Source organism: Microtus oregoni, unplaced genomic scaffold, assembly GCF_018167655.1.
Source record: "Microtus oregoni isolate MIOR12 unplaced genomic scaffold, Mior012 000006F_ref0000085, whole genome shotgun sequence".
NCBI classification, from domain to species: domain Eukaryota; kingdom Metazoa; phylum Chordata; class Mammalia; order Rodentia; family Cricetidae; genus Microtus; species Microtus oregoni.
In genome coordinates this window covers 46,513,259-46,538,429 of record NW_024543065.1, presented here as the reverse complement: position 1 = coordinate 46,538,429, position 25,171 = coordinate 46,513,259, and the positions used below count along the sequence as shown (strand labels likewise).

General features: G+C 43.0%; 1 protein-coding gene across 1 annotated transcript; it reads right to left on the bottom strand.

The window, feature by feature from the left end:
* Positions 1-419: 419 nt before the first annotated feature.
* Positions 420-16,869, bottom strand: Znf274 (zinc finger protein 274). Its single transcript, XM_041653755.1, has 8 exons — positions 16,701-16,869; positions 16,370-16,449; positions 15,546-15,672; positions 14,656-14,751; positions 6,379-6,861; positions 3,797-3,882; positions 2,422-2,548; positions 420-2,072 (listed from the first exon to the last, which is right to left on the bottom strand). The coding sequence occupies exons 2-8, from the start codon at positions 16,412-16,414 to the stop codon at positions 541-543; spliced, it is 2,496 nt and encodes an 831-aa protein (XP_041509689.1). The 5' UTR covers positions 16,415-16,449; positions 16,701-16,869; the 3' UTR covers positions 420-540.
* Between the last annotated feature and the right edge of the window lie 8,302 nt (positions 16,870-25,171).

Genomic DNA, 25,171 nt, shown 5'->3' with positions numbered 1-25,171 from the left:
TTTAAAGCAATTATATTTATTTATATACATTCTTTTGGATCTGTCACTCACATACTTTATTCTGTATATAATTACCAGTGCAGTTTTTGGTTAACTGGGTTTTTAAATGTAGGAGCATTTTCATGTTTCCTATTTTCTTTAATGGCTAAATGAAGCAATTAAGAACTCCCTGATTGTTTCACCTGCTGGGTGGTGTCCTGAGCGGTCCTTCAGGCATGGGACTCTCCTGCAAAGTCTGCAGAGTGCATCTCAAGGCTGGAAAGGCAGTGGTTTGAAAGGCACTAGGACTGCAATTTGTTTGTTTTTTTTTTTTTGAAGGAGCTCAGATTATAATTTATATCTTTCTCTTCTTTTTTTATATATTTATTTATTATGTATACAACTATACAACACTCTGTCTGTGTATATGCCTGAAGGCCAGAAGAGGGCACCAGACCCCATTACAGATGGTTGTGAGCCACCATGTGGTTGCTGGGAATTGAACTCAGGACCTTTGGAAGAGCAGGCAATGCTCTTAACCTCTGAGCCATCTCTCCAGCCCTAGGACTGCAATTTGGACTGCTTCTTCTTGAACCTCATCCCGTGTGTTTTCTGATGTCCAATAAGGTGTGAGCTCTGAGTGAAAGCTCTCCCACACTTGGTGCACACATATGGCCGCTCCCCAGTGTGAGTTCTCTGATGCCTGGTAAGGTGGGAACTCTGGCGGAAGGCTTTCCCACATTGCTGACAACGGTAGGGCTTAGCCCCAGTATGAGTTCTCAGGTGCTGAGAGATGGCTGAGCGATCATTGAAGGTCCTCCCACACTCTGAACACTCAAATGGCCTCTCTCCACTATGAATTCTATAATGCTGTGTGAGGGAGGAGCTCTGAATAAATGCTTTCCCACAGGTCCTGCACGTGTAAGGCCGCTCTCCTGTGTGGATCTTCTTATGGACAGAGAAATACCTAGCGTTATGGAACAGCTTACCACATTCACTGCACCGGCAAATCTGGCTCCCCTTGTGAATCTTGATGAAGAATATCTGCTGACCATGCTGGCTGACAGCTTTCCTACAGTTGCTGCCTTTCCTGGGAGTCCCCTCTTCAGAACCTTTGTGGGAAGTTGTCACATGGGGGCTGTATTTGATGGATGTGTTGATTTCCCTGCCTTCCCCTCTTTCAGAGGTCTTTAGGTGAACTTTTATATGGGGAGTGCGTTTGATGGAAGTACTAATTTCCCCGACTCTTCCACTGTTAGAACCCTTCTGGTTCATTCTTACATGTGTCAAGGAATTCCTGTTTCCCTGCATTTTACCCCCTTCCCAGCCATTCTGGATAATTTTTACAGGTGAAGCCTGTGTCAAGGAACTGTTCCTGTCCCTGACTCTTCCTGCCCCAGACCCTGTCTGGTAATTTTGTATAGATGACCCTTGTGTTATAGAATTGCTGCTTTTCCTGATTTTACCCCGCTCAGCACCTTTGTGCTGTATTTTTGGAGATGTATCAGGCGCCATGGCATGGCTCCTGTCCCTGACTCTACCGTCAGAGCTAGTGGTTTTCTGGTACACTTTGGCAGGTGTTGTAAGTATAACGGGATCTCTGCTGTCCCGAACTTTACCCTGCCGGTGGATTTTTATAGAAGGACCATGTGTCTTAGAATTGCAGCCATCTCTGACTTGCCGCCCCACAGAGCCCTTTTGCTGTTTCTGTATGGTTGAATCTCGTGTCATAGAAATGTTTTTCTCCTTTGCTTTCCTCTTTCCTGTGCCCTTCTTGTTAATTTTTACATGCAAGTGCTTTCTAGGCAGAACGTCGTCAAGTGAGCCCTGGCTTGTATTAGGCCTAGTTTGCCCCTGAGACTGCTGGCTTTCAGAGAGCTCTTCCTGAGGGAGGTCTTTTTTCTGTACACGCTTGACCTGATTTGATTCTATGGTATGAATTTCTTGGACCTCATCTTGAGAGATACTTTCAAAGACAGTGGACTGAGCACCATTCCTTGAGAAATCTTTTGGCTTTGGGTTGTGAATTGGTTCTACCACAGAACTGGGTGATTGTGGAGTTAACTCTTTGTTTCCCAATGTAGGCTCCCACCCTGAAAGAAATCAAAAGATAAGCATGGTGGAGTTAAAAGTGCCAGAATGACAGCATAACAAACAGTATTAAAAAAATGAGATTACATCCTCTCCTCAAACAGCAAAACCAGGAACAATCAAATTGGTGGCCAAGATACTGGGTGAGGGCAAAGTGATTACTCATTCCCCCAGGCAACCTGAACCTGAGGCTGTGCACCCAAGGTTCCCTACCCTGCAGGGTCACAGGTCCAGATGAAGGTCCTGAACCCAGTGTGAGACCTTAGAGCACAGCCGCTCCTGACAAGGAACAGAGATGAAGTGTGTACCCGAGGGGACCCTGTGGCAGTCTAAATGTAGGCACGGACTTACCCACAGAGACCAAGTTATCCAAGGTCTCCAGCATTACATCACGATACTCAGTCCTCTCCATGGGACCCAGCAGTCGCCACTCCTCCTGATTGAAGTCCACGGCCACATCCTGGAAGGTTACTGGCTCCTATGTTGTTATACAAGTTTGGTGTTTGTCAAAGAGGGGAGAAGAAAGGCCATTGGGAAATTAACAGGTAGGGACTCCTTTGCTTTGGTGGTTTGCTCAGAGACAATGACTTCTCCAGCCCAAAAGAGATTTTTGGGTATTTCTCTAAAGTAAAGTCTGGGTCTCATGCTGGTAGACAAAGCCCATGATTGACAAATAGCTCTAAGTGCAATAAGTAAGCCACATCAATCATTGTAGCATCTGTATCAAGGATGCACTGTCTCCCTCTAGAAACAGCTTGTCCCCTAGAGTAAATCCCACAAGATGCAGTTCTTGCCTTTGTGGACAAGTCTGACCTATGTGGAGCATTCACTTATGCTATGTCAGTATTTTTTTTTTCCTCTTTTTTCCTTTTGGTTTTTCGAGACACGGTTTCTCTGTGCAACAATACTAGCTGCTCTGGAACAAGCTTTGTAGACCAGGCTGTCCTTGAACTCAGAGATCTGCCTACCTCTGCCTCCTGAGTGCTGGGGTTAAAGATGTGTGGCACCACTGCCTGGCTGCTATGCTAGTGTTTTATGAGCAGCTAAAGATTCTGAAAGGAAGACTCCTCCACTTCACCAAGTTGCCTAGATTGGGGAGGTTATTTGCCCAGACAGAGAAGAACCTACTTTAGAAGGGACAGAATTTGGAGCAGCAAGTTTGGGATTAATCGGTTTCTTCCAATTCCCAGGCAGCAGCCTTGCTTGAAGCCTACTCTAGACTGCTCATTACATGAGAGTCAACAATTTCAATCACATGTCTGAGCCAATATAAACCATGTACACAGCAAACACCATTGACTCATCCTATATACACACCATATCTTACGGCTGGCAGGGCTAATCCTGCTGCATGCACACCATCCAGTTTGTTCTGAGGCAGATCTGAGCTGGGCCCTTCTATTCTTAATTCCTCAACAGAGTGTTGAGAACGAGGGCTCTCTCATTCTAACCAGGGAACAGGGTGGTTCTTACAGGCTGCCTGTGGTTGCTCTGCTTTCTATATTCATCAGTCTTGGTTCACTTACTCCTGCCTTTTGCTTTCTTTATGGTCAGGTCACAATGTCAGGAGCAGGGCTGCCCTTTACACTTTGGTTGTTTCAGAAGTCCACTCAGTCCTAAGAACTCAGAAGGTTGAAACTGCCTATCTTGTGTGAGCCTCAGCAAGGCTCAGTGTAGAAGGGGTCATCTTACAGGTGCGAAGCTGTAACCTAAGTTTCTTACTTACCTCAGGTGATACAATAGCTGGTAAGGTGGCCACGTCCTTCTCCTCTTTCAGTCCATCAGTGGCCTCATTATGGCAGGCAGCCAGAGCTGAAGGAGATGTCACATGAAGGGTTCAGTGGGGTGGTAGCCCTTAGGCAAGCAGAACTGCCAGGATCTGCGACCCTTGAGTTGTGCATATACATGTCCCTTGAAGGTCTATGCTGACCTCTTCACAATGGATAACTAATTCCCATACCTGGAATGGCCCAGACTCTCACCCTGCAAGGGCCACTAAGGGACTGGTATTTTCATTATTAAAACCTTTTATTGCCTTCTACCTCCAGCTTCTGTTTCAGGCTCTGGCTTCCAAGGTAATGGCCTTACACTTTCTTAGTGGTAAAGTCTATTTCTAGCCTGCAAGCCTTTATCATGCTTGTGTGGCTGCCCTTCCCTTCTGCTGCTTTGGAGAAGGCTCCTTCTTTGGCCACAGGCTGTGTACCATTTTGTGCTTCTGTCGCCAGTACTAACAGCCCTCCCACAGACTCCTTCAGGTCTGGCCATGCTCCATGGGCTTTGACAATACCGAGTCTACTCCAGCCAGCATGGGCACAAATGCGACTCAGGTTGTTGGTCTACCATGGTATCACTCCCAAGATATGGGGGACTTTCAGAGCTTTTGCTGGAACGTTTAGGAAAGAGACATCATATGTTTGGAAGCCTTAATGAAGCCAGCTGAAGGCAGCCAAATGAGATATGCAGAAAGATTAAGTTAAGGTGCTTATCAAAGTTCCTAGAGTTAGAACATCCTTGAATTCTTCCAGTAAAATTTCCTTCTTGGAGCCACTTTTAAGGTTTGTTGTTTTTTGCATGACACGAAAGAATCCCAACTAGTACATTGACCACAAATAGTTTTCTCAGGGTCCTCAGTGGAAGGTCAGGTCATTAGGTTGTAACACATTAAACATAGGGCAAACTCAGTTTCATCTCCTAAGCACCACTGCTTGTTTGGTGTTTGTAATTGTGGTCTATGTGCATGTGGGTATATGTGTGTTTGGTGTTTGTAACTGTGGTCTATGCATGTGGATATATGTGTGTTTTGGTGCATGCAGAGGTCAGATGAGGGCCTCTGGTGTCCTGCTCCATCACTCTTTGTTATATTCCATTGAGTCACGACCTCTCACTCAACTTGTAGCCAGGGCAGCAAACCCCAGTGACCTTCCTGTTTCCATCTCATCTAATAGTGTAGTTACAGGTATGCATGACCATAAACACATTTTTTAAATGTAGCTTCTGGGGAGTCAAATTCCAGTTAATGGTCGTTAACTGCACCCTACCCCCAAATTCTGGGGATTAAACCCAGAATGCAGTGCAGTCTAGGTTAAGTGTTCCACTATTGACGACAGCCCCAGCAGCTTTCTGTTTTGAGGCAGTCATGATAAGTTGCTCACACTGGCCTTGAACTCACTTGCAGCCCAGCCAGGCCTCGAACTAGAGACTTGACTTGACTTCTTGAGTATCTTAGATTCTAAGCCTATGTCATTAGGTCTGGCAAAATATATTAAGGTTTCGGAGATGAGAGCTCTAGCATCAGTCTCACTAGCCTAAAGTCAAGACTCTTACAGGAATATGTTCTTTTGGATAAGGGAAGAACCCATTCTTTACCCTTTCAACTTCTACAGGCTACCCAGAATTCTTAGCTCATGGCCTATTGGCATTCACCCAGCCTCCTTTTTTCCTCATTCTAGTCCTAACAGGTATCAGTGACAGAAGCAGCCTCCATAAACTCCACCAGTATCCGACCTTTCCACCACCTTAGTACTGTCATGTGTCTTCACTTGTCATAGCACATTTTTCTGCAGGACCACAGGCTCAATAAACTACAAAGAACTGGAAGGCTGGTGATGGAGGAAGGTCATTGGTTAAAAAATAAAGAAACTGCTTGGCCCTCATAGGTTAGAACATAGGTGGGTGGAGTAAACAGAACAGAATGCTGGGAGGAAGAGGAAGTGAGGTAAGACACCTCAGACAGACGCCATTGCCTCTCCTCTCTGGGGCAGACGCGAGATGAAGCTCCGACCCAGGATGGACGTAGGCTAGAATATTCCTGGTAAGCGCACCTTGGGGTGCTACACACATTATTAGAAATGGGCTAGTCCAGGTGCGAGAGTTAGCCAAGAAGAGACTAGATATAATGGGCCAAGCAGTGTTTAAAAGAATACAATTTGTGTGTTGTTATTTCGGGACATAAGCTAGCCAGGCGGCAGGGAGCTGGGGTGGCAGCCGGGAGCCGGGCTGTAGGGAAAGGCCCGCAGCTCCCTACAACAGGCTGGCTATGTGTCAGGGGTCCCAAGAGAACAGGGGGAGGGGAAGCACTGTATCTGAGCTTCCATTGAAGCCCATGGTAAGTTTTTGTTTGGGAGAACAGGGCAGGAAACCAACCACTTCAGATTTCTTAGCTTTGACCTAGTAACACATGGAAGACAGATGTGTGTGGTCTGGAGTAGGAACAAGTCATCCTTAGTTGGCTTGTTCCTCCACTACTCCTCATTCCTCCACAAAGCCTTCATAGAGAAGTTTTTCACCTTACCCTTCCATGAGACTCACCATCTTTCTTAGACATCGTGGTCCTCTTCTTCACCAGGGCCACTGCTGCCTGGCAATCCTCTGGGTACTGGGATTCTACCCATACCCGCAACTTCTCAGGCAGTGCATTCAGGAACTGCTCAAGCACCAGCAACTCCAGGATCTGTCTCTTTGAATGTGTACTGGGCCGCAGCCACTGGTGACACAGCTCACGAAGCTGAGACACAGCCTTCCGGGGATCGTCTGATTCTTCATACTGGAAATGTCGGAACTTCTGGTGAGCAACTTCCGTGTCAGCCAATTGCTTGCTTGCTTGTTGAGCTGGCTTGAGGCTACTTGGGCTCCGGTCTTCTCCATTTTCAGGATAGAGGGATTGAATCAGGGCATTCCGGGGACCAGCCACATCCTTGTTCAGTGTAAGGACCTCAACAACCTTGATCTTCATCAAGGGATTCTCATCAGGAAAGGAATTTATTTCATGGTCCAGAGAAGGCCCAGAAGATTCTATAAGTCAAAGCCAGAGTGAAAACTAGGCAGGGTGGCACACCCCTGTAATTGCTATTCTTGGGAGCCAGGGGCAAGAGGGGATCCTTGGAGTAAGAGTCTAACAAAGTTTACATATTCAGTTCTAGGCCAACTAGAGTTACAAAGACAGACTCATCTAAAAAACAAAGACAGGGTTGAGTATGTAGCTCAGTTGATATTTGGGAAGCCCTGGGTTCAATTCCCAGCAATGCATTAAAACCAGACAATGAAATGCATGTCTGTGATCCCAGTACAGAAGAGATAGAGGTAAACCTTGGCTACAGAGCAAAGTCAGGCCAGCCTAGGATGCTTGAGACCTAGTTTCATATACATGTTTTAAGGAACAAATATTGTTTTATTCAGTATGTAAGCAGCTGGCTTATTCTTATATACAAAGAACTATTACTAAGTTACATGCACTGCAGCCTATCTGTATAGATTACCCCTTCTCTTATATAGATTTTTAACTTGTGTTTTATTTTGTACATCAGTTGTTTGTAAATCATTGTTTTTGTCTAAAGAGAGAGAATTCACGCACTACATTTTCCCTTCTCCTTTCTAAATTTTATTTCTTTGCCTAGGGCCTAGCATGCACTTACCAAGTGTTCAACCACTGAGCTATAACAATGAGAACTCACACTTTTTTTGGAGACAGGGAAGCCAGCACAGTTGGCCTTGAACTCTATGTAGTAGAACAGGACTTTAAAATTCTGATGTTCTACTTGCCTCCTGAGGTTAGAGATTATAGTAATTCACAGCATACCTGGTTTATGTGGTGCTGGGGATTCAGCCCAAGGCCTTGTACATGTTGGGTAAATAATTTGCCAGCTGAGCTACATCCCCATCCCTTCTTTCTGCTTTTTATTTGAGGACAGGTGCTCACTAAATTGACTGGTCTTGAACCTGTGATTCTGCCTCAGCTTCCCAAGTAGCTGGGATTATAGCCCTATAACTCCAGGCCTAGCTATTTGTTTCTTGCTTTAAAAATACATTTTTTTATTTTTTTCAGAATGACGTATCCCCCTCATCACCTCCCAAAAATATTTGCTCCAATGCTTTGTTCATTGATTTTAGAAATGTATTTGAGACTGTCCAGTCACACTTAAGAGAATCATAACATACATATTTGAGACAGACAGATGGCAAACAAAGGTCCTAGAGAACAAATACATGGAAGATGAGAGAAAATGTGCTCTTTACAAAAATCAACAAACCATGCAAACACACTACTGGATAGGCTCTAGCCAAAGACATGGCCACTCTAGATTCTGGTCTCTCAAACAAATCAGTAAGACTCTGAGTCCTCAGAGGTCTTTGAAACATATTCTGCCTCAAAATTTCCCTTTACTCTCTCAAAGCCTGGACTCACACTGAAATTCTTTCTGAAGACATGCCCTTGTTTCTTGGGATTTCTTCTGCTATGTATTCACTCGGTAGTGTCTTTCTAACCTCCAAGCAATTCACTCTATTAGCCAACTGGAATGGATAGAATTATAGTAATGATTGCTCTCATTCACATCATTTAATATTTAAGTCAGATAACTGAATTAGAGAAGTCAGAAATTGCTTGACTACAGTTATAAATTCGTGTTATTCAAAGTTTGTACAGGGTTTGCACTTTTATGACCTCTGACATTTTCCCTTTCTTATTCTCTGTAGTTCTTTCTGTTGAGCATCTGTTTCTCAGAAAATGTAGGGGTTCAAGCTGATGATTTCCCCATAGAATACATCCAAATGGTCTTTGCTCATATGAGTCCTCTGATCCAGAACACAATGAGGACTCCTACTGAAGTTTCCCGCACTGTCATGCTTACAGGGATCCCCATCGGTAAATTCTTTAGCCTCCAGTGGCTTCCTAACAGCGATGACTTCCTTCAGACTACTGCTGGCATGACTGTGACAGCAAACGAGAGAGCCGCACGAGGAACTGGTCTTACGTCATGCACATTCTTGTGGCTTCAGAGTTCTTAGAGGCTATTATTTGGCATAAGAAAATTTCCAAACATAAAATTGTTATTTTTTCTGGGGAGGGGGATCTCATGTGAGTTTTCTCCAGGTAAGATTAACTTAGGTCAGAAGCTGTTCCCGTTCCAATTGTATTTCTAGGCTTTCTTTCCTTAGAGTGAGTTCTCAGAGAGTGAATATTGAAAATTTTACAGAAACTCTCTACAGATTCATATCTGGTTTTAGTCTTCTAATAGTTGAGGAGGTCCAAGCTGAGCTAAAATTGGGCTTTCTCATACTAAATACACTGTACATTGTTTTTTTTTAACACACACACACACTATAAAATATCTCAAAGAACAAATACATGAAAGATGAGAGAAAAAGTGATTTTGGACAAAAATGAACCAGTCACGCAAGCACTGTACTAGGCTTTAGACAAAATGTATGTTCATTCAAGATTCTAGACTCTCAAACAAATCCATAAGGTACTGAACACCCAGAGTTGTATATATGTGAAATTCCTTCATTTTCCATATATTCCAAACTTTCATATAAATATTTCTTTCATTTTCCATGTTTGTTCATTTTTATTTTCTATTTCTTCGAGCATGTAGACATCCTCTTAAGCTATACAAAAAATTAAACCCTGCAATATCTGCCTCTTTCTCAACCAAAAGAGAAAACACTTGTTTTGTAATTTAAATTCAAATATATTTATAAACCCTTTTATTGTTTGAAAGTGTTGCCACAATCAAATTTATCAGGTTCAAGTCTCCCCCTCCCCTTTGTTTTTTCTAGACAGGGTTTCTTTGTATAACAGTCTTAGTTGTCCTAGAACTTTGTAAACCAGGCTGGTCTCAAACTCACAGAGATCCACCTGACTGCCTCCTGAGTTCTCCAGCACCACCTAGCTCCTGCTTCATTTCTTAAGTTGACAGTATCAAATTTTGGGCTAGAGAGATGGCTTAGCAGTTAATAGCGATGGCTGCTTTTGCAGGACCTGGGTTCCACTCCCAGCATACATATGATGGGCTGAAACCACCTGTAACTCCAGTCCCAGGGAAAAGGATGCCCTTTTCTGGCCTCTGTGGGAAATGTATGCACATAGTACACAAATATATACACAGGCAAAATACATGCACATAAAAGAAAAAGTTTAAAAAGAAAAACGTTTTTGGAGGTTGTCCTTTGATTATAGCGTGTTCATTTACTAGTTAGTCTTCCTCTCGCCTTCCTTCCTTCATTTCCTGACAGGTTCTATATTACATTGGCAGACTAGAATTCATAGATCAGCCTTCCTCTGCTTCCCAAGTGATTTGATTGAAGGTATGTGCCACCAATGCCTGGCCAAAAATCTCTTTTATGCATCGATTTTCTAATGATGAAGACTAGTTAACATTCAAGCCTTTCACTTGAGGGACATACACGTGCTTTTCTGAATGACCAAAGAAAGACAACAGCTGAATATGAGCTCCCCCCCTTTTCCTTTTTCAAGACAGGGTTTCTCTATGTGTACCCTGGTTGTCCTGGAACTCACTCTGAAGATCAGGCTGTCCTTGAATCCACAGAGATCCACCTGCCTCTGCCTCCTGACTGTGCCCCAACATCACCCAGGAAGCACAACCTAATCCATTTTTTTTAAACACATTTTCCCATGCAGTGAAAGCTTTCTTGAGGAAGAATGACATTTACCTTAAGATTTATCCATTTTCTCATATCACTTCAACAACCACATTCCATGATGTCATTCTAGCTATGGTGGAAAACTGGACAGGCATGCAAGCTGAATTGTGAAAAACAATCCCAGCTTTCGATTTAATCTCTGCTCTGTGCATCAATAAGCGGCACAGCACACCACTGTTGGGAGACTAGAGACATATTATCTCATTTAATAGTAATATCTGACATTATAAAATCTCATATTTTTATTTGCTATCTGGACCTCTTGAAATTCAAACAAGTGCATTTGATTGGCTTAGCAAACCTTCTCGGCTGTGTCTAAAGCTGCTGCTCATTTCTAAGGTATTGACAGCACAAGCAGAGGCACGGCACAGTTAAAGAACTTTCAGGGTGGATGGTATTGGGTAGTTCCTTACCTGATTAGCATAAAGTTTTACTTAACAGTATGTCATTATGGAGAGAGAAAGAAAAACAAAGGTTTTACTTCTCAAAATAGGTTATACCAGCTTAGCCTGTTTGTGCGGCCCAGAGCAGCAGGACCAGGACCTGTCCCTGGCACTTGAGCTGTCTTTTTGTAACCCATTCCCTACGTTGGGACGCTTCACTCAGCCTTGATGCAGGATGAAGGAGCTTGGTCCTGCCTCAACTTGATATGCCATGCTTTGTTGACTCTCTTGGGAGGTCTTATCCTTTCTGAATAGAGAAGAACGAGGAGGAACAGAATGGGTAGAAGGGAGGAGTGAGGAGAGGGAACAGGAAGAGAGAAGGGAGGGGAAACTGTGGCTGGTATGTAAAATAAATAAAAAAAATTAAAAAATAACAAAATAGTTCATACCTTTAAAGTAAGTTAATTTCAAAATTTCAGGTTATATTTTCCTGGCAATACAAGGCTGGGTATGTAGCCCCCATGGCAGAAGGCCTGTTTGGCATATAAAAGGCCATAGCATCAGGTTCCAGAACCACAGAAAGAGTGCTTGCAGTAAACAGACAGAGTACAAACAAATAGACACAGAATATCCCTTCAGCTTCCTTCACTCATATGAATTCTCAGTAAGCTGTTCACTTACAGGTTCACTGGGTCTACCCTTGAGTCATACACACTTAATTCTCCCTAAACCTGCTGCTACTCTCTCAGAGCAGGCAATTTCACCCCTCGATGCTACCAAAGCTTGCTTGCTTGCTTCCTTCCTTCCTCCATTTGTGTCCTGCCACAGCTTTCCTCACAAACCAACTAGAGCGAGCTGTGAGAGGCCATGTCACACCACGGCGCAACAACAAAAGCCAGTCCCTCACAGTTAATATGGCCCGTGTCTTCTGCCAACTTAACCTGCACATATTTATATTTTGGTTACCTACTCCTAGCCACAAAATAGAGTCCAGAGAAGGGGTGTGCGAAGTCAGTGATTGAGGTCCCTTTGGCTGATAATCATCACCGAAGATGACACCAGATGGAGATTGACAGGTGAATGGTGCCAGAGGCAGTGGTTCTGATGCTATTCCCTGCTATTCCCACCAGAGCATTAAAAAACCAAGAGATGCATCCGGGAGGGCATGGTGTGCTTTATGCCCAACACTTAAATAGAAAAGTTGAGGACAGCAAAACCAGTGACTACCACCTCGTCATTCACAAAGAGTAACACAAGGTAGAACCTTACAGCGAGGCACTTCTTAGATCTGCTACGTGACCACTAACTGCTCAAAGGAGAAAAACCACTCCGACCACCTTGGAAGATTCTGTAATGGAAATAGGAAGTATCATTTTCATTCACTTCTAGCACTAGATTAATATTTATTCATTGAGATGAATGTTGATGTGAAACGAAGCTGAATCTAACATCACTCTCATCAAAACCAAGATATCTTCCCAGTAGGTTAGGCCAGTTTTCCACTCCTCACTTTCAGAATCGCAAGGTGCTCAAATATGTGATGATGCAACTATGAAATTATCTAAAGCAAAGACAAGATTAACGAAGGGCTGAAGACACGGCTCAGTGGTATGGCGGTTTGTGGGAAACTGATACCCATGGGTTTATGTGTTTGAATCCTTGGTCCCCAGTTGGTGGCTTTACTTGAAGTTGTGGCCTTGTCAGAGGAGGTATATCACTGGGGATGTTTTCAAAGTTCATGCCAGTCCCAGTCAGCTATCTCTCTGCCTCCTGCTCGTGGATCAGATGTACATGCTCAGCTAGAGTTCGAGCACCATACCTGCCTGTCTGTTGTCATGCAACCCACCGTGATGGTCATGGGCTAACCCTCTGAAACTGTTAGCAAGGCCCAAATACATGGGGTTACAGGGTTTGGAGTTGCCTTGCTTGGTTTTGACCTTTTTTGGCCCAGTGTTTCCTTACTTTTCCCCTTTTGGAATGGTCACATATATTCTGTGCAATTTCTGTGTGGAAGTATGTAACTAGCTTTTTAAATTTAAAGGGTATTCCAGGTAAGAGTCTTCCTTGAGCCTCAGAAGAGACTTTGAACTGCTTTGTTTTTATTTAAAATTTTATTCATTATTAAGTACTTGGTGAGTGTATGTGTGTGTGTGAATGCAGTGCCCAAAGAAGACAAAAGAGGGCGTCAGATGCCCTGGGACTGGAGTTACAGATGGTTGGGAGCCACCATCATGTGGGTGCTGGGGATTGAACCTGGGCCCTCTGCAAGAACAGTTAGTGTTCTAACCACTGAGTCATCTCTCTAGCCCCCAAGACTTTGAACTTTTAAAGTGCTGAGACTGTGAAAGACTATGAGGGGTTTTGAACTTGGACTGAATGCATTTTGTATTATGATACTGCCATGGACTTATGGGGCCAGGAAGTAATATATCTGAATATTTTGTTCCCAGTTGGTGGAACTGTTTAGAAAGGATTAGGTGTGGTCTTGACAGAGGAGCTGTGTCACTGGGAGTAGGTTTTGGGATTTCGAAAGCCCACATCATTCCGATATCATGAGCTCTGTCTTTCTGCCTGCTTGTGGATGAGGATGTCAGCTCTCAGCTACTGCTCCAGTGCCTGCCTGCCTGCCTGCTGCCATGCTCCTCACCATGATGATCCTGGACTCACCTTCTGAAACTGTAGGCAGGCCCTCAACTAAATGTTGTCTCTTATAAGTGGCCTTGGACATGGTCACTTAGATGTTCACAGCAACAGAAAAGTAATTTAAACACCAATGTTTAGAGAATTTAGTGGGCTAACAGATTCATATGAACAACCGTGCAGGAAGGGACTAACAAGAACAGGTAACAGCAACAAATTTAATGTACGTGCTAACAGAATATTGTCAACTAACCCTAGGCAAGGTGGTATTATCCAAAGGACTAGATGGCCAAAAAAAAAAGTTGTTTCTTTTAATTACAAAGGGAATGAGAACTTGTTGAAGTTCACTAATATACAATAAAATGTGCCCTAATGCACCGCCAGAGAGGAAAAGCACAGAGTTCAAAGCAAAGAGCACAGAAGAGGCTTTTACACTATGACAATAGTCATTTAGTCTATGGAAAGATGGTGTTCCCAACAAACAGAAGAATGAAGCAGTATATGGGGCTGAAAGAACTCATGTCCACCAGGTACAAGTGAAGCTCGATAATAGAATAACAACAAAAAAGTAAAAAATGCCTGAAATCAAGAAAGTGTGCAGACAATATGCCTATGTGGTTAAAAACAAAAACAATAAACAAAACTTAGAAGAGAAATAAAAAGAGGAGCCAGTGTAGTAGCACACATTTGTAATCCCAGAACTTCTAAGAGGGATGATCAGGAATTCAGTTAGGTAGCAGGTTGGAGTCCAGACCTCACCTCAAAACAAAACAGAAAACCAAAGCAACCACCAAACCTCCTACCGCATGAACCCCAAATACCATGAGTCCCACTCTAAATAAAGACTGAGGATGCAGATGTTAGTTCAGTGTCTGTGTTGCTTACTGTATGAAAGACCCTGGGCTTAATTACCAGCACCTTGAAAACAGTGACTGCGCACTGGAAAATAACCTGTACTAATTACAACATGTTGCCCGAGTTCCCAAGCTCTCCACTGCTTAGAAGACATTAGTCTCAGAACAATCCATAGGCCCGTGCTCTCCACCGCTTAGAAGACATTAGTCTCAGAACAATCCATAGGCCCATCCCTTTTGGGAACTCCCTCATGCCTGGCTCTCACCTGGACAGGTATCTTGAGGAATTTCTCTCTCCACTGGCCAGAAGTCTTCTACTTCTTCTAACTGAGATATCACGTTTGGCTTGGAAAAGTGATGTTCTGCTCAGGGGAAAAGAGACAGGGCTGGGGAGTCTGCTTAGAGAACATGCTGTCCTGCTGTAACAGTCTATTCCTTCCTGACCCTAAAATAATAATATTAGGACATAATGACTTTAGGCCTTGGGCAGTGACAACTACACATCCATTCCTTTAGTTGGATTTCTTGGGTTTCCTTGACAGCAGAGGAACCATAAAGTAAAAAAGGGAGATTGCTCAATTGGGGGATATTCTGGAGAGGCTTTTGCTTCTTTGCTAAATGTGACAGCCGAGAAAGAACTGGTCAGGTCAATCTACTTTGCTTGTTTCTGCCTAAACATAGACATCAAGCTTAGAGCCACAGTTATGTAATAGTTAGAACAGAAATCTTCCTAAGAACCACTAAGAAAACAGTCTTTGATGATACCCCTGAGCTGCAGGACACCGGTATCTCATACGTGTCTTAAAAGTTATAGTCAACTGTCACTGCAGCTATAAATAGCCCTTATAGGCTCCGCCCAGTGTTCAGGGGATCGGATGTATGGATTGGATGAAATACCTGAAGTTATACTCAAAAGCTGCCTTTTTCTTTTCTACCAAGCTCTCCACTGCCATAACACTTCCACTCTGGTCTGTCCAGGATAAGCCCAAGTGCAACCAGTTCACAGGAACATGTTTGCAGTTTAAAAAAAAAGGGGGGGGGGAGGAGGAAGAAGGAGGTAGAGTCAAGAAGACTGGCCCTCAACTGTGATGAGTTCATGTGCGCACCACCCACCCGAGGCCCAGACAGATCTTGATCAAGGTGGAGGCTGCCTTACCCACTGAAATCATGTTATTATAGTTCTCCAGCATGATTTCCCTGTATAGGCACTTCTGTTGGAGGTCCAGCTGTGCCCACTCGTCCTGGGAAAATGTCAGTGATACATCTTCAAACTTCACAGAGTCCTAAAACCCAAAGAATGTTGTTCAGCCAGGGGTCTTCCTCTTCCACAGTGCCACGAAAATGGGAAGGCTGACCAAGATGACCCAGCAACATTCTACTTGTCTTAAGTTCCTTTGTCTGAATCCTCGAGCAAATCGCTCTGCCACTCATCAGGAGGACACGTGAGACCTCTAGTCTATGAAAACCTTTCCATTTCTCATTAGCCAGGGGACAGGACTCTTGGTTCCCATCTACACCGTTTTTCCTTTTATTGTCACCTTCTCAAAGCAGTTGCTGAAACTAAATACGAGCCTATCTTCTCACACTCGTCAGTTTCTCCCCACACTCCCAGTTTAAAAAAAGCAGAAAATAGTTTTTAAAGCCCTGGAGAGATGGCTCAGTGGGTAAAGGTGTTTGACCCACACTTTGGAAGGAGAGAAGCCATTCGGAAAGCTGTCCTCTACACGCAGGTGCGTACCCACACACAAAATAGATGTAACAAAGTTTATTTTTAGTTGAAAAGCTTCAATCTCGCCTGTAGAATCCCCAGTTCAAAAACTGCTTTATTTGTTTCTTTCATTTTCTATCTAACCACCCTCTTGGACAGCGAGGCAGTCCTTCACCTCTTCCCGGAAATCTAGGATATTCGAGAACAGATGTCTCACCACCAGCCGCCCCCATCTGGGGCAGACTCAAAAGCTGAAAGAAACCTCTACTCACATGGGGCCACGTTGTTGGAAGCGTGGAGGCCATACTCTTCTCCATGTTCTCTCGAGGGAGTAGGCTGGGTGCTGAGAAAACTGAAGGTGGAAGGAGAGTGGGTAGGGCTAAGGACTGTGCTCAGAAGCTCTTTCTACCTCTGCCCTTAACCGGTGCCTCAGCGGACCACCCCCCATAATGGAAAATGCCCAGTGAGTCCTCTCCCCTACTCCCACTCGCCTATGAGACAGGTTCCCCTCTAACCGCGAGGGACAGATCTTCTGATGTCCTCCAATCCAGAACGCGGTTGGTGTTCTTAAACAGTGTACCACATCCAGAGCGCGATAGCTACCTCAGGCTCCAGATCCACGACTACACAGATCCTTCCGTGCCCGTAGAAGTGGAGGCTCAAGCAAAGCCGGCTGGGGGCTCCAGAGGGTGTAAAGTAATAAAACAAAAGACGGGTGCTGTCCCCGATGGGCTTTTACGGCAGGCCTCACAGCGCGTGCTAAAAGACACTATGGCGCTCGCGCGTCAGTCGGCCCCGAACTGCGTCAGTTTACAGGTCCGGACTACAACTCCCAGACACCCCCGCGGGCGTCGAGCGGCAGTAGTAGTCAGCGGCGTCCGTCTTGTTGGCCGCGAAGCTAAGTCCGTAGAAGTGTTGTTGGCGGCCAGAGAACTAGGAAGAAGCCTTTTAAGGAGGACTCTAAGTCGCTGAGCCCCAGGACCTCTGTTCACCGAGACCGAGGATAGGAGAGAGTCGAACTTACTAATGGGAGTGAACGAGCATGGAAAAACCGGAAGTTGTGAATGGGCAAGGGATGGGCAGGAAGTGCTGGTCTTAGGGCACAGGGTAGTGGGGAGGAGGTTCGTGTCTCTCTGTGTGTGTCTGTGTGTGTCTGTGTGTGTGTGTAGTTGTGGGCGGGAGGTAGGAGAAGACAAACTCATTTAACAATTTCGTGAGGGGGAGGAGAAAGGATGCAGTCTTGCCGAAGGTTCACAAAGTATAGAAACAGAAAGTCAATAGGCATTGGAATTAAAAGCTTGCCTAAGTTTCTATGAGAAGACAGGCGTCTGCACCCGGATTTCTAGAGTAGGCCGGGCTGAATGGTCTCGCAACGTAAAGGTGGCATATGTGTGGAGACTTGGTGAACATGAACTATATGGTGGGCCACACTAAATGTCCCCTCCAGTTTTCCCCTGCAGAAGAAGGGATATGGAGGAAAACTAAAATTTCCCTCAGCCCCAGGGAGACTAAATGTAAATGTCCACACAGGGTCTGAAGAGATGCGCTGTTAATGGTACCCTACACATAGGGAGGATGCAGGTCCTGGTAATGTCGGTGACCTGTGATTAGGTTTGCTCCTTGTGACCGACTGGATCATATCCAGGAGGTGGGAACCTGAAGTTTGCCCCTGGCCATAATCTAGTATGTTTTTTAACTTCCTTTACAGCTCAGAATGACAAAGAACTCTATTGTATTTCTTATACTATCTAGTATTTTCTTTCTAGGGTCTCTTCATATTCTGTTCTGACTGATGTAGTCTTGTTTTACTTGGGGTCCAGATACTCTGATGTTCTCGTCATGACTAGAGACTACTGACCTATCCTCCTCCACCCAGGGTTTGTGTATTCTTTTGAGGTTTCTAAATAGGGACTCAACAACACTGTGTTCATTTGTGGTTATGTTGCTTGTCCTTTTTTTTTTTTTTTGAGACAGGCTTTTTTTTCTTTTTTCTTTCTTTCTTTTTTTTGTTTTTTTTATAGCTTTGGAGCCTGTTCTGGAACTTGCTCTGTAGGCCAGGCTGGCCTCGAACTCACAGAGATCTGCCTGTCTCTGCCTCCCAAGTGCTGAGATTAAAGGCATGTGCCACCACCACCTGGCTATGCTGCTTATTCTTTTTTAAAAAAATAATTTATTAAGTGTACAGGCCAGAAGAGGGCACCAGATCTCATTACAGATGGTTGTGAGCTACCATGTCGTTGCTGGGAATTGAACTCAGGACCTTTGGAAGAGCAGGCAGTGCTCTTAACCACTGAGCCATCTCTCCAGCCCCTGTGCTGCTTATTCTTATGACCAAAGTACACTATACATTGTTCTTAATTTTTACTGCAATTAATTTTTATGTATTAGTATCAACTCAGAGATCATGCTATGTTTATTCTGATGGTGATGGACTTTATATCTTTTTTTCATTTATTCATTCATTCTGGGTCTCATATATCCCAGACTGTCCTCAAACTCTGTAGCCTCAATTTAATTCCTCTGCTAGAATCAAAGTTGTGTACCATCCTAGTGGGAAAATTTCAGAATCAGTGACAGTAAACGAGGTATAGTAAGGACCAATGAGTCATAAGTTAACACTCACATGTGTATGCACAAAAACTTCAATAACTTAAACAATATTGGAATAAAGGGATTTTTAACAGTAGAGTCATAAAAATAAAATGTGAGATCCATTTATTGGGATATGCAGAGGACCTCTTGTCCTATTTGAGGGTAACTTTTGAGGTGCCTCAGTAAACTTAAATGGATGAAAATGCTTGTATTCTAGAATTAGAAGCCAGTGTCGCTTCTTCCCTTCATTACTAGATTCAATAATATTTCCAATATTAATGCAATGGAGCTTTGGAGGGACTTGGTATCTTGGGCTTTGTTTTGTCCTTTCCCTAAAAATGTAAGGGGAGGAGGGAAGGAATCTGCTCCTCCCCCACATAGGAATGATTTGGATTGGATTCAAACTCAAGGAGAAAAGTCCATGGAAATTACTTGTTCAGAAAGTGTATGAGTGTGTGTGTGTGTGTGTGTGTGTGTGTGTGTGTGTAAGGGGAACCGGGGAACCATCTTGACAGCCCCAGCAAAAACTTTTGATGACTATATTAGAGTTCTTTAGAGGAACAGAACGGATAGAATGAGTCTGTCTTTCTGTCTATCTATCCATCCAAAGGATGGTGTGTGTGTGGAGGGGGAGAGGGCAAAGATCAAGAGCTTCCTTCTCTGTCCTTTGTATAGGTTGCTAGCAGAAGGTGGGCCAGATTAAAGGTGGATCTTCTGACCTCAAAAGATCCCAATTAAAAGTGGACCTTCTCACTTCAAATGATTTAGTTAGGAAAAAAATCCCTCACAGATGTATTCAGCCACTTTGGTTTTTAGTTAATTCCAGATGTAATTAGGTTGACAAACAAGAATAGTCATTATAATGACATTAGACTCTCACAAATAATTCAGGATAATTTCTCTTTCTCAAGATACTTAACACAGTTCCATCTGTAAATTCCTGTGTGCCCATGTGAGGTAATGTCCATACATGCTTATATGGGTTAATATAGTCTTCAGAAGAGGAAAGGGACATCATTATGCCCACCATAGGGAAGTCGTCTTATACAGACATGCTTAGGTTGCACTGGCCATAGATGACACATCTACTTCTTAGCTGTGGGAAAGGCAATAGCTAGCGTTTTGACATCTATGGGAGGGTGGCGGTGGCAGGATCTGCTGCACCAAAAGAGGGTGAAGTAGCAGCAGTCAATACAGAGGTCAGCTTGAGTGAAACTCATCCGTTCCAGGGGCATCCTCTCAAGGTGAGTTTTCACAGGCCCAATCTGAGGGCAGAGATTTGGATTTGAGCAAAATCTCAATGTCCAAGGAACACTCAGGAAAAAAGAATCTTGGCAGAAAGATTATTGGGAGTGCTTGAAAGAAGAGATGGATTTCCTTGGTAGGTAAGGAGAAAGAAAGGCTGAGTATTTCTTTCAAATAGGAAGGAAGACGACATTTCAAAGGATTCTTAGTGAGTGAGAGGAGATCTTTAGGGTTCATGTGTGAGACCATTTTACTCATCCCTTTTCCAGGTACCCTATTAGCAATCCATGGATGAGGATGCCCGACAGTTCAGCAGTAGGGGTGAGTCCTCAGTGTAGCCATCTGAGTTCTGTTTCCATCGTCACTGTGATTAACCCACAGACCTCTTGGTTACCCTGATCTGAGCCACTCACTGAAAGGTATCTTGATGGCAATTGGGTTAAATGAGTGAGCACAGATTGAGAAGCCTGTCATTTTGATTAAAGATTTGGAAAATGACCTCTAAAGATGTCAGGTCCTGATCCCTGTAACCTGTGACTGTTATCCTCAAGAAGGACCAGAGACTTTGTATATGTATTAAATGTGTTGTGATATGAAGATTATCCTGGATTACCCATTGTAGTCATGTGTCTTTACCAGAGGCAAGCAGAGAGATTTGAATACACACATACACAAAAGAAGGTGTCGTTACCACAGAGGCAAAGGTTGGAGTTAGGTACCTATAAACCAAGAAACTAGAACAACCACCAGAAGCTGGTAGAGGCATAGAATTTATTCCTGAATAGTACTGCTGAAGCCTCAGTGTGATGCATAGTCCTGCCAGCTCCTTGATTTCAATCTGTGATACTGATTTTATACTTCTGGCATCCAAAATACAAGAATAAATTTTTACTAAAGTTTATCTCTTATTTTAAGATAGTTGTAGTAATGGAGTTAAAGCAGCCATAGGAATGCAAAAAAGTACATTCTATCTTTGCAGGCAGCTATAATGTAATTGAGAGCTAATTTAAAAATGACCAATATATGGGCTAGTTAAGAGTGCTTACTGCTCTTTCAGTGGACCAGGGTTCAATTCCCAACACCCACCTGTGGCTTATACTTGTTTGTAACTCCAGTTCCAGGGTATCAGACAACCTCTTTTGGTCTTCATGGGGAGGCATGCATGCAAGTGGGTAAAATACCCATATACATTAACAAAAAAGGATAATTAGTATGAACACAGCCTAGGGAAAAGATGAAAATTGAGTGTTTGGAGTGATTGCTGAACTGCTAGATCACACTGCTGCTATAGCTATATTGGTGATCTAACTCTCTAAGCATATAAATAAAACATTCTCTGATGGTGTCAGTCTGAGGGGGCTAGCTATCAACAGCTACAGAATCTCACTCATACAATAAAACATTCTCTGATGGTGTCAGTCTGAGGGGGCTAGCTATCAACAGTTACAGAATCTCACTCATACAATAAAACATTCTCTGATGGTGTCAGTCTGGGGGCTAGCTATCAACAGTTACAGTTACTCATACAGCTATCAAGAGTTACAGTTACTCATACAGCTATCAAGAGTTACAGTTACTCATACAGCTATCAACAGTTACAGTTACTCATACAGCTATCAACAGTTACAGTTACTCATACAGCTATCAACAGTTACAGAATGTCACTCATGCAAGTGGCAGGTCCATGTTTGTGTTTGCTTTTGCTTTGGGGTTATTTCAAATTGAAGCATGAATCTCTGTGTCACATTAATTGGCATTTAGTTTTAAATATCTTGTTATCTTAAAATTTGTGTGTGTGTGTGTGTGTGTGTGTGTGTGTGTGTGTGTGTGAGAGAGAGAGAGAGAGAGAGAGAGAGAGAGAGAGAGAGAATGTGAATGTGCACATGAGTACAGGTGCCTGCAGAGGCCAGAGACTTATTCCCTGGAACTGGAGATTGTAGGTAGTTGTAAAGTTTCCTTGGGTGCTGGAAAGTGAGTGAACCCAGTCCTTTGCAAGAACAGTATGCACTGGTAAACACTGAGCTAGCCCCTTAAGAGTTACTTTATGTGTATGTGTTTGTGTGTTTATGTGCACACGTGTGTGCAGGTGCCCTTGGAGGCCCTAGAGCAGGAATTTGTGAACAGCCTAGTGTGGATGGTGGGGCCTGCATTCCAGCTCTCTGATAGAGATAAATGCTTCTAATTGCTCAGCCATCTCTTCAGCCCCGGTATCTAGTTTTAAAATGACTTGGCATGGCAGTGCACTCTTATAATGCTACTAGCACTTGGGTCCTAAGGTAGAAGGTTGACAAATTCAAAGTCAGTTTGAGTTTTAGGCTAGCCTGTGATACATAGTAAGCCCTCACCTCAAAATAATAAACAGTTTTTAAGCCAGGTGGTAGTGGTACATGTCTTTAATCCCAACACTTGGGAGGCAGTAGTAGGCCTATGAATTCAAGGCCAGCCTAAACAGTCAAAGGACAGCAAAGGCTACAGAGAGAAACCCTGTCTCACAAAAACTAAAATCCGACCAAACAATAAAACATAAGAAGTAACAGTTTTTTAAATGGATATATAGGGGCTTGAGAGATGGCCCAGTGGTTAAGAGCAGTGCCTGCTCTTCCAGAGGACCTGGGTTCCACTTGTAACATCCACATGGTGGCTCACAAATTACATAATTCCAGTCTCAGGTCATCTGACTCCTTTTTCTGGCTTCTGGGGGCACCAGGCAGACATACATTCAAGCAAAACACCAATACATATAAAATAAGAAAAACATGATGTTTTTAATATATATATATATATGTGTGTGTATGTATATATATACATGACATAGTGATATATATATATCATATATATATATATATGGTGACAAATATAAAGTCCTCATCTTTTCAGGTCAATGAAATTAATTTTTGAGAGTGTTTCATGTAGCCTAGGTTGACTTCAAATTACTGTGTAACTCAGATGACCATGAACTCCTTAGTCTTCTGATCTCCCATGTGCTGACACTAGAAGCCTCTACCGTAATACCCAGCTTCAATGGATTTTCTGAAAATCTGTTTTTACTTATATGTATGTGTGTGTGCCTGTATGAGTTTGTATACACCTCACACATTTGGAAGCCCATGGAAGCCAGAGAAGTTGGGTTGTGAACCATTAAGCATGGCTGTTGGAAATGGACTCAGGTCATCTTCAAGAGAAGCAAGCGCTGTTATCTTCTGAATCATCCTCCCAAATCCCCTCAATGGGTTTAAAACATAGAAATGTGTATGTGTCTATCACATAGGTAGCAACTGTACACCTTCAAACACCCTGTACTACCCGAACAGTACGAAAGAAACCACTATCATGATTATCCCCATTAGTTTTTTCTTTTCTTGCATCTGGATTTTTCATTCATCAATGTTTTTAAGTTTGTGCTAGTTACTGTATCGGTAGTTCACTCTTTAGCTGCTGTGTCGATGTACCACATTTTGTCCCTTAAGGTCTTTGGAGTGCTCGTATTTTTTCCCCTTAGGACTAAAATGTCTATGGACAGTACCTCTTTTAATTGACTTTTGGGCCATGGCTCACATATCATTATGAGTTATTGCTGTTATGTTCTCTTAGGGGAATTTCTCCAGGAAAGAAGATAGTTTTTGAAATTTTACCAGCCTGAAAATATTTATTGTCATGTATGATTGCTATTTTTGTCAAGCACAAAATTCTAAAAGTAGTGTCCTTTTGTTACCGGAATCTTTTCTTGTCTTCTAATACTTAGGATTTCTTCTTTTATTAAATTTATTGAGTTTTTCAATTTATCTTTATGTGTGTTTGGCCTGCTTATATGAGTGTGCACCACATGCACGCTTGGTGCCTGTGGAGGTAGAAGATGGTATCAGATCCCCTGGAAGTCGAGTTACAGGAGATTGTGGGCCACCATGTGGAGACTAGCACTTGAACCCAGGTCCTCTGGAATAGCAGCCAGTGAACTTGACCACTGAACTACCTCTTTAGCCCCATGATTTCATGCTGTGTTTATTCTCCATTTTTCTGTAAGGGCTTTTGGTTGAACTTATCGTTATTCATGGCATATGAACATTATAAAGCAATGGTATGTCTTTTCTTGGCATATGAACACTATAAAGCAATGTTATGTCTTTAATTCTGATTAGATATTGGTAGTCTCTTAGGACTAAGAAGTTGCACACCTAAGTAAATAGTGCAATAACACTGACAACACATTGATAAGTTATTATAATCTGTCTGACTTGTTTGCGATGAGAACATATAGAATATACAGGGGAAATTGACAGTGTAACCTCCAGCCCTTTTCAAATATTTTAAAAATCACATACATTGATTCTGAAGAATATGCTGAGGAATATATGATATCTGTATGGATTTTCAGGGTTGGTGATTTTCTGAAAGTCTATGATGAAGAAAGCTATGTTATTTACAGCATTTGCATGAAAGTTGATTATCCATTGCAGTTATTTTATCAAACAGTGGACATCAGATCAGACCCTTAGTCCCATTAGGTTTCTTTTTGATGTAAAACAAAGGGACATGTAGAAAAAGCTGCTTGTCTGTGACTGAAGGAAGCCATGTGGGAGTCTTCACGCATTTAGGTAATGTATTTGTTCATGGACCCCAAATCACATTAGCTTTTCTCCACCTTTATGATTTATCTCTTGGTGCGGGAAGTCCTTCTGTATATCTGTTGCTTTTATTGGTTAATAAAGAAGCTGATTTCGGCAAATGGCTTAACAGAATATAGTCAGGCTAAAACAAGTCTGTCTGCCTGCCTGCCTGCCTGCCTGCATATCTGTCTGTCTGTCTGTCTGTCTATCTACCTACTTATCTATCTATCTATCTATCTATCTATCTATCTATCTATCTATCTATCATCTATCTATGTAGAGAGAGAGTAGGCAGAATCAAAGAGCCGCCATGGAGCCGCCAGAGGGGAAAGACGTGAGATGCCAGCTGGTAGGCCATGAGCCTCATGGTAAAATATAAAATAACCAAAGATATAAGAGTTATCTAACAATACACTTAAATAATTGGCCAATCAGTGGTTTAAATAATGTAGTTTCTGAGTGGTTATTTTGAGTCTGGACACCTGGAAAGAAACAAGCGGTCTCCTACAACAATCTCTAATGGCAAATAAAATGGAATTTTGACTCTACTTCCACGCTGATCATGTCTGATGAGTTTGTCTATCAAATTTTCTGGTTTAAAATAAAAACTGTGTCTTTAAAGGTGTATCTTTA